This window comes from Apis dorsata, unplaced genomic scaffold (assembly GCF_000469605.1).
Source record: "Apis dorsata unplaced genomic scaffold, Apis dorsata 1.3 scaffold_233, whole genome shotgun sequence".
Taxonomy (NCBI): Eukaryota; Metazoa; Arthropoda; class Insecta; order Hymenoptera; family Apidae; genus Apis; species Apis dorsata.
The window spans coordinates 268488-281490 of record NW_006263515.1 but is presented as its reverse complement, the minus strand read 5'-3'; the positions used below and the strand labels follow the sequence as shown (position 1 = coordinate 281490).

The 13003-nt window shown below is 28.1% G+C and overlaps 3 protein-coding genes across 5 annotated transcripts in view; 1 reads left to right on the top strand and 2 right to left on the bottom strand.

Moving 5' to 3' along the window:
* Window positions 1-521, bottom strand: part of LOC102681156 (urea transporter 2-like) — a 21667-nt gene extending 21146 nt beyond the window's left edge. For all 3 annotated transcript variants that reach the window (XM_031510506.1, XM_031510507.1, XM_031510508.1), the window contains exons 1-2: window positions 410-521; window positions 77-199 (exon numbers count right to left, since the gene is read on the bottom strand). In XM_031510506.1, coding sequence (XP_031366366.1) covers window positions 77-199; window positions 410-448 — 162 coding nt within the window. In that variant the 5' untranslated portion in view covers window positions 449-521. The remainder of the gene's footprint in view (window positions 1-76; window positions 200-409) is intronic.
* A 439-nt stretch (window positions 522-960) lies between these two features.
* On the bottom strand, window positions 961-4572 carry LOC102678445 (DNA replication licensing factor Mcm6). Its single transcript, XM_031510501.1, has 11 exons — window positions 4357-4572; window positions 4113-4256; window positions 3755-4019; window positions 3468-3670; window positions 3191-3392; window positions 2576-3106; window positions 2198-2503; window positions 1795-2122; window positions 1592-1711; window positions 1389-1528; window positions 961-1288 (listed from the first exon to the last, which is right to left on the bottom strand). The coding sequence occupies exons 1-11, from the start codon at window positions 4446-4448 to the stop codon at window positions 1181-1183; spliced, it is 2439 nt and encodes an 812-aa protein (XP_031366361.1). The 5' UTR covers window positions 4449-4572; the 3' UTR covers window positions 961-1180.
* Window positions 4573-5976: 1404 nt separating this feature from the next.
* Window positions 5977-9242, top strand: LOC102679018. The gene is made up of 3 exons (XM_006615745.2): window positions 5977-6043; window positions 6664-6974; window positions 8707-9242. Exons 1-3 carry the CDS (start codon window positions 6005-6007, stop codon window positions 9179-9181), a joined length of 825 nt encoding a protein of 274 aa, XP_006615808.1. The 5' UTR covers window positions 5977-6004; the 3' UTR covers window positions 9182-9242.
* Window positions 9243-13003: the final 3761 nt, after the last annotated feature.

Below are 13003 nucleotides of genomic sequence, written 5' to 3'. Positions count from 1 at the left end.
TTTTTTATAAATTATTACATATTAAATATATATATATATTTTAAATAAATCTTAAATTTAAATTTAAATAACATACTTGACCAAAACCTCGCAGTAAAAAGTCAAATAAGCGTACCACGCTCCAGAGGTAACTTTTTTTTTCTGACAAATATTCTTGCAAAATGCTAAAGTTTCCAATAAAAACTGGCCACGAATAATCCTGTATTTAAATTATATTTATAAACATAATACAATGATACGATATAAAAAATAATTTAAAAATATATAATAAAGAATAATTTGCAAAAAAATACATAATTAATAATTCTTTGTAATAATAAAAAAAAACGATAATTGATTCTTTATGAATTGCAAATAATGTACACACTATTTTTCTTCTCTCTCTTACATCTTTTAATTCAATACTCACATGACGAGGTGATTCTTTTAATTGTTCATTCACAGTCATCCTGTGATAGAATCGCGCTAAACACTACAAATTCATCTCAAAAGTAAATTCTTTTAACCACGCTATACAAATTCCCCCACCATATGTAAAGTAAGGTAATGATAAAGAGCTATGTGTTATTGTGAGTTGTGTTTTAATAAAGCTAGTTACAAATGTTAAAATGTTAAAATATTTCTTTTGAAAGTTATGTGTGATAATCTGTTTTAAATTTCTAAAATAAAATTTAAATCGTTAGTGAAAATTAATTTGAAAAAGTATTATTATTTAAATATGAAATAATGTTGATCTTATTTACTTTCAGATACTTCAAAGTAAGTATAGATCGTCTCAAATTATCTATTTTATATATCTTCGCTTCATACGAATGTTAATTTAAAACATTTTAAAAGCATTAGATTATATATGACATAACAACCTATATAACAATTAACACAATTAGCAACTACTTCGTTAAAATATTGTTAAAGAGTTATAATGGTCTTAAAATAGTTAAATAAACAGTTAAATGAAACAAAATATATATAAATATAAATATTTATTTTAGACTACAAATTGTAAAAAAATGTAAAAATATAGTATCATTACTGTTTTCGAATTATAAGTAAATAAGTAAAAGTAAGTAGAGATAAAATCCGATTTAAATATGTCAGATTTAAAATGTAATTTCATTGCCTCTACTTACATTTACTTGATAAGTATATGTTTATGTTATTTTAATTATATTACAAAAATTTAGACATCAATAATATAATTAGGATGCACAACAAGTAAAGGATCATCTTCTTCTTCATCGTCTTTGTCTCTTAGATCTGTCGTAGTTAAAGGTATTATAATTTGATCCTAAAATACAATTAAGCAAAAATGAGAAAAAAAATTAAGAATTGAAGTATCAAAAAAAATAAAATTCGAACAATTTTAAATTAACAATTTTAGTACATACATGATATGTTAGTCTATCAATAATTTTTTCAATAAAATTTTTCCTTTCCAATAATTCTTCCTCCGAATCTATTTGATCTTGTATTTGATCTAGATACCATGCCACTAATTCTGATTTCTTTAATCCACCTTTAGCATCCTCTATATAAAAGAAAATATAAATACTGAAATAAATATATATCTAAATAATATCTATAAACATACCTGAAGGTTCAGTTTCAGCACGAATTTCTTCATTTCTCATATATAACACTAACATGTTAGATAAATTTTTATATTCTTCAAAGGACATTGTTAATTTCTTTTTGGCTACCTCTTGCGATTCTAAATACGATGCGAAAAATAAGAAATAAATAAAAATCAGTTTTAAATATTTTTATGTAAAATATAAAAAAAAAATAATTTACGTGGAGGAGTTTCCATTTCGTTATCTATCGCATTAAGAGCAGCCATAAGAGGTGGAGCTTCATTCATATCGACGTCCATATGCTCATTTTCATCTTCTTCCAAGTCTATATCTGGCTGTTCTACGGTAACAATACTTTTACTTAATAAACGTTTTGCTTCTTTAACATGTTTTACAGTAACTTCATCAGAACATTCTAACTTAGCCATTGCTTCTGATAATCTGATAAGACTTTCTAATTGTCTAACGGTAACTCTCCACTTGCCGGCATTAGTACCGGTCCTTTGTCTGAGCAATGTATAACTATCAATTAAAAATTCTGATGCTTCCTGTGAAATTTAAAGAAAATCAATTCAAATACTTTAACAAATGATTAAAATTTAGAAAAATATAATAATATCTACCTGACTTAATACAGGTTTAAAATGTTTAGCAAAATTAATATATCTAATAATCTCTGATTGTGTATATACTGTTTCAATGTCTTGAAAATTATCACAATGTAGATCAATAATTCTTTTAGCAATTGCATTATCGATAATTTCATTGCACTCATCAACTATAATAAAGAATAAATCAAATCTGGACATAATAGGAGCTGTTAATTGAACATTTTGCTGTAAAGATTTTTTTCTGTCATATCGTCCTCCAACGGGATTTGCCGCCGCCAATATTGACGTTCGAGCGTTCAAAGTTGCTCTTACACCAGCCTAAAAATTTATTTATTTATTAATAATATAGCAATATTTAAAAATTTATAATATTTATTTGTGTTAACAAACTTTGGCTAATGAAATTGTTTGCTGCTCCATAGCTTCGTGTATAGCAACTTGATCTCTGACATCCATTTTATCAAATTCATCGATACAACAAATACCTTGATCAGCAAGCATCAAAGCACCAGCTTCAATAACAAAATCAGGCGATTCTTCGTCTCTTACTACAGCAGCAGTTAATCCAGCTGCAGAAGATGCTTTTCCTGAAGTATAAATCGATCTTGGCACAATTTCAGCAACACTTTTCAATAATTGAGATTTTGCAGTACTAGGATCACCAACAAGGCAACAATTTATATCCCCTCGTAGCGAGGTGCCTTCTATTGTTGTTTTTGGCACACCACCAAATAACATTAAAATAATTCCCTTTTTAACTTCATCGTTACCGTGCACTGACGAAAATAAACTATTAACAAGATTTTGATATAAATTTTTATCACGGCTCATTTCATATATACGGTTCCATTCTGCTTCTGACATTCGTTTTTTCATCATTTCTTGAGAAAGTTCTTCCATATTTGTTTCAGTACCACCAAACTACAAAAACATTAATCATTTAAAAAGTGTATTATGTAAATGTAAATATCGTAAAAAAACTATTTCATGATTAATTTATCGTACTCTAAAACTTGTTGGAGTAACGCTACAAGCCAGAAATGCTGTTTTATATGTTAATTCACGTGTTCCCAAAGATTTCAACCCTGTTATACCATCTCCATCTTCTGCAGTTTTCCGACGTTTTGCTTTAAGATCAGCTTTTACACCAGGAAGTGAAAGAACAGATATATCTGGTATTACTATCATAGTTCCTGTAAAATCATACCTAAAAAATACATATAATATTCAACAATATTTTAAAGAAGTAAATAGAGTTATAAAATCATCTTTAATGAAATACCTATCACCAGCTTGAACAGTTTCAACAGCTTCAGCTCGTAAAATTATTTCAAGTGAACGAGGAATACAACCTCTAGGAAGTTCTGCTTGTGTTTCTTGTACTCTGACTTTTTGAAAATCAATAAATATAGAATTATCAACATCTAATAAAAAACGCCTTCTATTACTACATACTGGATTATGACAAATTGTTGGATTTGTGAACTGCAAATAATTGTATGAATTTGTAACAAATCTACTATAATTATATATATTTGTATTAATAAAGTTAATTACATTAAACTATACCTTAAATTGTTGTTCTACATTTTTTATAACAGCATTACAATCCATACAAACAAACGTTCCTAATACTAATTCTGGATGCACAGGATGTGTCCTTATTACTTGACCAGATATACGTATTAATGTGCCAAACTTTGATGCATTTAATTCTCTTAATTTTTGTCTTGTTGGAACTTCCACAAAACTTACATAACATTCTTTTTCTTTACTTAATTCTGCAACATCTTTGACAAAATTACACACTGCTTGGCACAAGTATGGATAAACTCTAAAAGATCACAATTCATTAAATAAGAACAAATAATAAAATTAATTAGAAGATAAATATTGAATTATATTAAGAAATATTTTGAAATTTTACCTGTAATATTCTTCAACTATAGTTGTAGAAAGTACTTGATTATATTCATCTACATCATCAAAAGTCACTTCTAATGTACTATGTTCTGGACTTACAAGTTCTTTGGCTGGTTCAAGATATTTTACAACTCCATCTTCTTTAAATCTAATTAATTAAAAAATAATAAATATAATTGATTTATAAAGTATCTGAAAAATTTTAAATAATTGTTATTTCTCAAAATAAAATATATAAAAAAATTTACTCTTCCAAAAAGTCTTGAAATAATTTTTGACATTTGATTCCAACTTCATCAGTTACACGTGATCTTGTAATTTGCGAGTCTCCAACATCCATTTTTTAAAATATTTATCTATCACTTTTATTTACAAAATTATAATTAAACAATATTCAACAATGGAATAATACCATTGAGTGAGAAGAAATTGGCGGGAATTATATTTAGGCGAGTTTTCAAAGAATTTTCAAAACATACGTTCTTTTTATAACTTTTGTAAAAATAAATCATTTCTTTGTAATATATAATATTTAAATAATATACTAATATGTAAAGAATATTACATTACTTTTTTATTAATAACAAAGTGTTAAAAAAAGTTTAGAAAAATATCTAGTAAATATAGATAAGAAGAGCAAATAAAGCAAATAATGAAAGAAGGATAGAGATAGAGTAAAAATTGTGAAATCAGCGCCATCTTCAGAATGCCATAAATGAAACACATAAAAAGGACAGTAAATAATAGGAAAAGAATAGATAAGATAAGAATTAATATGTGGCGTCATCTCTGGACTACTTAAAATATTTCTTTTAAAAATATTTCAAGAGATAACGCTAGTTCTTACTCTATCTTATTCTGTCTTTAAAGAGATATTTTTAATATTCAATAGATAGCAGCAGTAGTTAATTCTTACTATATTTCTATCTTTCTCTTATTGTTTTCTGTCCTTTCTATGTGTTTCATTTACGGCACTCTGAAGATGGCGTTGATTACATAATTTTTAATCTATCTCTGTCCTTTTTCGACTATCTGTTCTTCTTGTCTTACTTGTTATCCAAACATATCAAAAGACAACATTGACATCTAATTAGTTTTCTTTTTTTCTAACACTAATTAAAAATCTTAACAAAAACTTAATTTATTGAAAAATTATATTTTATCATTTTTATTTATAATTAATTAATTATTTCTAATTTTATTTATGATTTCACGACATTTAAATTTAAATTTAATTTCAAAATCACGATTATATAAACATGAAATAAAAGAATACATTGTAATTGCATGGAATGATATATCACATGTTCTATTTATATCTTTTTTATGATATATAATTTTTTGCCTTTATTTCTCATTTCTATGTAATTTTACATATGATCATGATGGTAAGTAATTAAAAATAAGATTCTTTCATATTTCTAATTCTAATATTTTAACGAATAATTAATTTATAGTTACAGTATATTATTTATTAACTTAGTAAGTATTTCAAATATTTCATTAATAGCAAATATTATAAAACAAAAACTTTATGTATCGCAAATAAAATATACATATAAAAAATTCATAAAATTTATCAAGGAATAAATAGAGATTATTGAAACAGCTTTATAACGTTTTATGACATATTACAAAGTATGTTTCAAAAAAATTTCGTAAATAAAGAATCGTAATGAAGGTTAATTAGAGATTTCATCACATGAAAAAAAAGAAAAGGAAAGAGAAAGTCAAGAAATCTCTTTTCTTATGTAAATAGATACGTACTTACTTACACGATGTATACACTTCCTGCGACGTACAAGACTTCGCTCTTAGAGGGCAGGTAGTGTTATAGGATATAAAAAGAACTCCAAGTGCATATTGTCGCTTTAGTTCCCTCGAAAATCTTCCAGAATGTTAGTCAGTGTCGTGAATATTCTTGTTTTTTATTTGGTAAAATTAATCTTTCTTCTTTTTTAAACCTTTTCAACTTCTAAGTAAACGTACTCTGTTTAACTTTATTCTTATACTTCAAAGATTATTAGGTATCTCCTATAATTAGTAGACCATTTATGTGAAATAGTATTTTTTTCAAAATATAATTATCTCAAAATTTTTTTAGATTTTTTAAAAAAGATCTAAAAAGATAAAATTAGATTTGAATAAAATCTAATTCATTTATAGTGAAAAATATGCCAAAAATTGAAGAGGATTTTTTAGTAAGAGGAGTTTATTTTCAAACAATTTTTCAATTATATAAAGAAAGCTATGCATTCTTACAAAAATTTTCATGGTTAATAATTATTTTAATACAAATCTAATGAAAATTCAACAACAAATAACAACTTTGATTCCACTATTTCGTATCCAAAATTTGTGCATCCAACTTTTATCAAATAAAAATTTTTCCTCTTTCCTTTCACAAAAGAAATATTCTCCCAAAAAAAAAAGATCTTCTTTATTCTCAAAATAAAAACTTCATACGATAAAATTTACTAAAAAATAAAAAGTAAAAAGTAGCATAAGCATAATAATTTTACACTGAGCACAGGGAAAAAAACTATCCAATTTAGGTGACGGTTGCACATTTGACCAACGGTGTATTGACAACAGAAGCGCCTAGGAATATCCAACTAGTAACGAATTTACAACCACCGGCCCTTAGTTATCTTCCAACTACCGCCACGGTGTTTCCAAAACTTTCTCGACACAGTGTTTTCACCGGCCAAGCTTTGGACAATGGGCTAGAAGATGGAGATCCAGGTAGAGGCTTAAAGGCCGAAAGGCAAATACAAGCCGGGTATTCGTACCTGAAACCGTTATTGATCGATCTTCAATTACCATTGAAAGATCAGACGATTAAATCAATTGGCGATAAGCAAAGGTAAGAATTCACTTACTGCTTTTGATCATTTTTTATTTCTTTTTTTTTTTTAATTCCATCTATTTGTATTAAAATTATTATATATCGTATTCAATCCCTGATTTCAATCCATTAGTTCGATTGTTCATTTTTCGACTAATTGGATGTGGTGGAGGAAGCGGTGCGCTCTTTAGTTATAAATGAGACGGATTTAATTGTGTGCGGTGTGAAGAAGATCGATGTTGTTAAATGATTTATGTAGTAATCTTTTTCTTTTTTTTTTATTTAACAATTTATCAAATGTGGATCTTTATTATACGTTATAAAGAAAAATGAATTGGAAGAAGTAAATTAATCGTTTTCTACAAATATCAAATAAATCCTATTTACAGTATTTAACTTTATCCATTTCAAACATTATTAGGAAATATTCGTACATTGATTCAATTACAAGTTATTTTTAAATTTTTCGATAAATTTTATCGCAATTATTTCTTAAATTCTGTAGTCCTATCATTTTTACAAAAATGTAATTTTAAATAAAATTTTGTCTTTTCTAGATTTGAATCGTACGAATATTTATTATTCATCCAAATTTATGTACGAACAATATTCATTATTCAACAACAATTTTGTTTTTTCAATAATTTCTTCGTTATCTTACACTCCCTCTGTCCGAAAATATGGTATACATTTTAATATTTTTTTTGCCCGAAAATATGGTATATATTTATGAAAAAGATCAAATAAAACTAAAATTAAATATAAAACAAATATTAAATTCATTTTATTATCGCGATACAACTAAATATAAGTAATTTTAATGCAATCCAAATTTAAATCCAAATTTGAAATGAGATTTAGCCTTGTTGAAGGCTTCACGTCATCACGATAAAGTTTTACCTTATTTATATGAGGAATTTTATAGGAATTTTCTCCTCTTGTTGACATAATTAATTCCATATACGTTTGTAATATTATAAAAACGTTGTCAAGAGTATTTCTCTCTAATTTATTAAATGCATCTTGAACGCATTCGATCAATTTATCAATTGTATTCAGCTTCCTGTAGTAATTGAATAGAATTAAAAAAAATCAAATCGAGAATGGTGGTGTGATTTAAATTGAATATTCCATCTGTAGAACCTGTAACAATAATATATCTTTATCGTTATCAGAACAACTTTGCAACTTTATTAATAACATCGTGTTCTAATTTTGCTTTGTTCGTATGTATACTATATAATAGCTGTTACAAGATACCATGACATTGTTCATTAATCAATTGCTTCGATTTGGCATCTCTTCTTTGTAAATTCGTGTTTATTTGGATTAAAATTTTCCATTTTGAAATTACAGCGATGTATTTTATTTTTCTTAAAAAAAAAAAAAAACTAATTTTTGATCTTTAAATTCCAATTTAATTTCAAAAACAATGCCTGTCAAATATATTAGGTTATTTAGCTATCGATGTAAACCAATATAACAAGTATTGCCAATTGCTTTCGAAACTCTAGATAATCCAAGATTTTCTTTCAAATGTATATCATATATTTTCGGACAGAAGAAATACAACATTTACTCACTATCATTATAATGAATATTCTTCACTCCCGTCACAAACGTCTTTCCTCATAACACACGAATATCCAATATAATTGCCAAAATTACGAATCACGAGATATAAAATTAATTAAGATAAATCATAACAGGTGGCCGCGATAAATGCCCGTCCCAATATTTGCATTTTCAGGTGGAGCGAAGGCCAAACTTCTGGAGCAACGACGTTGAGGTTAGGCGAATCATGGCAGCCGGGAAACGAGACAAAGCAGAGGCACGAGGTCGGGTATCGCGCTCACGTACCACACCGATCAGCGTACAGTGTCGTGGAAGAGGTCGATGAATACGTGGCGGACGATTCGGATGAATTGGGGCGTCGTGGGAAGGCGACGAGTCCCCATCGTAATTCGCAGGACATAACGGCGGCCATCAAAGCCCTCGATCGCTTCCTGACCGGGGTTCTGAACGATGATAGTTACAACAGTGTGCTACATCCACCGCCCAATCCTGTTCTGGCCCTCGTCCTGTCTCGATACGGCCGATACGTGCCCGGATCACGAAACTCTCGCGTGTACGCTCACATGGCCGTAAACAATATACACAACAACAAGCCTTTCGGTAGTTATAAACTCGAGTGCGACGAATTGCCCGTCTATGTTACGAGATAACGATTAAAATACTGAATAGTCACTGGATCGTTGTTTCGTAGAGTGATTATAATTGGGCGGAAAAAAATTTCGTTATTTGTGCGTTAAAACAGTGTAGTAATAGATCGATGGCACTTAAATATTGATATTGTTTATTTATTGTATATTGTATATTGTATATTGTATATGGATTTTTGGTAATAGAGAGTCTATGAGAAGAAAGAATGCTGACCAGTGTATCGGTGTATTTAAGTGTTTACTTAATACAGATAAGGCAAAATGCTTACACTATTTTAACGAACCAACAACTCCACAAAATTTCGTTCGGTGAATTTCTTGGCTAACTTAAAATAATTTTACATACAAATTAATGTATAAAACTTTTATATTTTCGTATTTTATGTATTTTTATACGTAAAGAGAGAAAATTTGTCGAATATTAAAGTCTATATTGTTGTTTTATATGATGTTTTAATAATAACATAATTACCAAGATGCATTCTAGGTTTGTCAGGGCAAGTATATAGCGATAAAATGTCATTTGATGTTTTTCATCTTTCTTATTTTATCGAGAGCAAACATTACAATCCCAATAACGTGCTCTCATCACTCACCGTCTATTATTCTTATTTTTCATTCATTCTATATTCTTACACTACATTTCTATTTTCATCGCTATTTTCCTTCTCTCGTCAATTTCTTAACGAATAGAAATAATTTCGTTATTCAATAACGAAAAATCAAACTCATTTTCGCTCGAATATTAGAGTCTAATTTGAGATCTAAAAAATCCATTCGATAGTATATTATTCCACACTTTATAAGATTATACATAAAGAGGTTAGAAATCTATTCGTGAAACGATATTTTGTTTTTTATCAAACTGAATGGTGTCTTAAAAGTCACTATTAGAGCGCAAAAAGTTAAGTTAACCGATATTTTTTATTATATACTTTTTGTTCCAAACGATACTCCTCTTTTTGTTCGAAAATATCAATTTACAAAGCGCATAATCCCGCAACGAATATAATTTAATTCATCCTGAAATGACATCTGGCCAAACCACCACCAGAGAGCACCAGTGTGCCTAATAATTAACATTTCGCGCGTCATTGACATCCCGTTTAATCGAGAATGCCATCGGTTACCTAAATTCGATGCAACGATTCATAGGTGCAATTTCACTTAGATTAATTCGCTTTTCGTTGATCGATTAAACCGCATCGATCCTCCTCTCCACGGGATGGATGGACAAGCTTCATTTCCCAACATCGACGTTTTCACTGATTAATTATCCAAACGACACTTCACTACCGCCAACGAGTATTAAAGAAGTTGGCTGGCTCCTTCGTTGCCCATTCGAAATTTAATCAATATCACACGGATTTACCCTTGAATCTAACGGCAATCGGGGTTGGCGCGCGAAGTTAATTGGAGTAGTTCGAGATGCCGCTCGAGAAACCCCGATTAAGCACTAAACTACTCTCATTACACCTTCCTGTCTCCCAGGAAACCTCTCCAGATACTACTAACTTGATTTCATTGATGAAAGCCGGCCGAGACCGCTCTGTTCCTCTGCTTTGATACGTCCATCAGAGTGGTTCCATGTGCCAATAAACCTTTTTGATGTTGCGCGGTCTCCGACGAATTGATTGCTCGATCGATCGATCAAAAATTCTATGATTATTATCATTGGATTGCGCGTAATACAGTTTTAAATGGCTGGTTGCAGTTGGAGAAGATTTCGTTCGCGAATGTTTATGCAGATGATTTGAAAGTTTGAAAGTTTTATGAATGGAGATTATAAATTTATTATTAATATAATTTTAATATATATTTGAATATAAATTTATTTATTATTTAGAGTTTGTATTTTATTTTTATTTTATTTTATTTTATTTTAAATTTTTTTAACAGATATATATGAACACTTTTGCGTGTAAATATTTGTTATAAAATTTTAAAGACGAAATTATGATGAAGTATAGCGAAGAATTGAATAGATAATACAACTGATATTTACAGAATTTTGTGAATTGTAACATCTTTGAAATTTTGAATTGTAAAAATTAATATTAAGCATTTTTTTGAAAACAGGAATTAAATTATCTCAATCACAAGAATAAATCGCAAATAATGATTAATCGATTGAAATGTATAAGTAAATATTATTATTTTTCTATACTAAATTGTGATTTTAAAATGATTAAATCGATGAATGATTAGATGTTCGACTTTGATCATTTTCGCTTATACTTTAATTAAAATGTCTTATCTAAAATCTTGAAATATAACAAAGCGTTGATATTGATATTCGTAGGACACTTTTGATCGATTCTAAATATCAAAATAAATACAAAAATTTCGATTGTTTATATTTCGAACGTTTATATTAATTTATATTAATTTATAATCAATTTAACTTTTATACTTCAATTGTTTATAAAAAATAAACTTCAACGTATTTTGTATTATATTATCATTTGAATTTATTTCTTTTGATACTTAGAAACGAATACATTAATTACTTTCTACAAAGAAAAAGAAAATCAAAAACTTGCAATATTTTTTTAATCACCATTAAAATATTATTAGAAAATATTATTAGAAAAGATACGTGAAGCATTTATATATTATAATATATTTATATTTATATATTATAAAAGCCGATAAAAAAAGGCTTTATAATGTGCAATGTAATATCCTCTTAATTAATTTAACATAATTTATCAATATTTCATAAAATTCTATGAATATTTAATATTTATATGAGAATAAAACTAGAGAGTCTAATTTAAAAATTTGGTTCATTGAAAATATCTTGCAAAATGTGTGCAATTATTTTTCCTAAATATCCTCTTGATTTAATGTAATAACATTTTAACGTATAATATTTCCAAATAATTATATAAAAATTATATATGCAAATACTTCAATATACAAGATACCTTTTAATAAATTTAACGAATCATTAAATCCGTTAAAAGAAAAAAAAAAAATTTTCGTACCTTAATTGCATTTCGCTTATATTTTACGCTTAAATAAAAGCGTCGATGAGTTTGGAAATAGGTCCTTGTTTATAAATAAATACGTCATAAACGTAGCAGTCGCGGATGTTTTCGAGAGATCGTTTAATTTTCCTGTCTCCGGTATACTTGTTGCGGGGATCATAAAACGAACGACGAGGGCTTAAGTGGTGCTTGATTGCCGTCCGTCCTCTAGGAAACCAGATTGTCTGAAAATTGTATTTTCAGGACGACAGTCTCCATTAGCTTCTTCGAGCTTTACCAAAGGAGATCGGTTGCCAGTAATAGCTTTACTAATAGAGCGTCCAAGTACTTGGGCAACCTTATAATTAGTCGACATGTTCCTATAATCGATGCACGATGCTTTCTTTCTTTCTTTCTTTCTTTCTCTCTTTTTTTTTCTATTCCTTTTGAATTCACTACTGGAGCAATGAAACTATGCTCTTTATATATTTATTTATTTTTAAATGAAATGAAATAATATGGATAAATCTTCTTTTTACATGAAAAAAATCAATTAATGATAAGTATGATAATAAGTTACGCAAGATTAAGATTTAAAATAAATTGCAACATTCATTCGGTTCAAAAGTACAAATTTTCCATTCAAGTATCGAGAGATTTAGTTTCGACGCAATTCGATAATCGCTTGTTCCATCGTATCGCACTCGCGAGACACTCGATCCCATCGCTAGCAAATATCGAGACACGCGTACTCGTGCCATCTCTAATTAATTCTACATTAATCCTACGACAGCGAGAATGTCAAGTGTATTGTCATCCCTTCCCATTTTTTTTCTTTTCTTTTCTTTCTTTC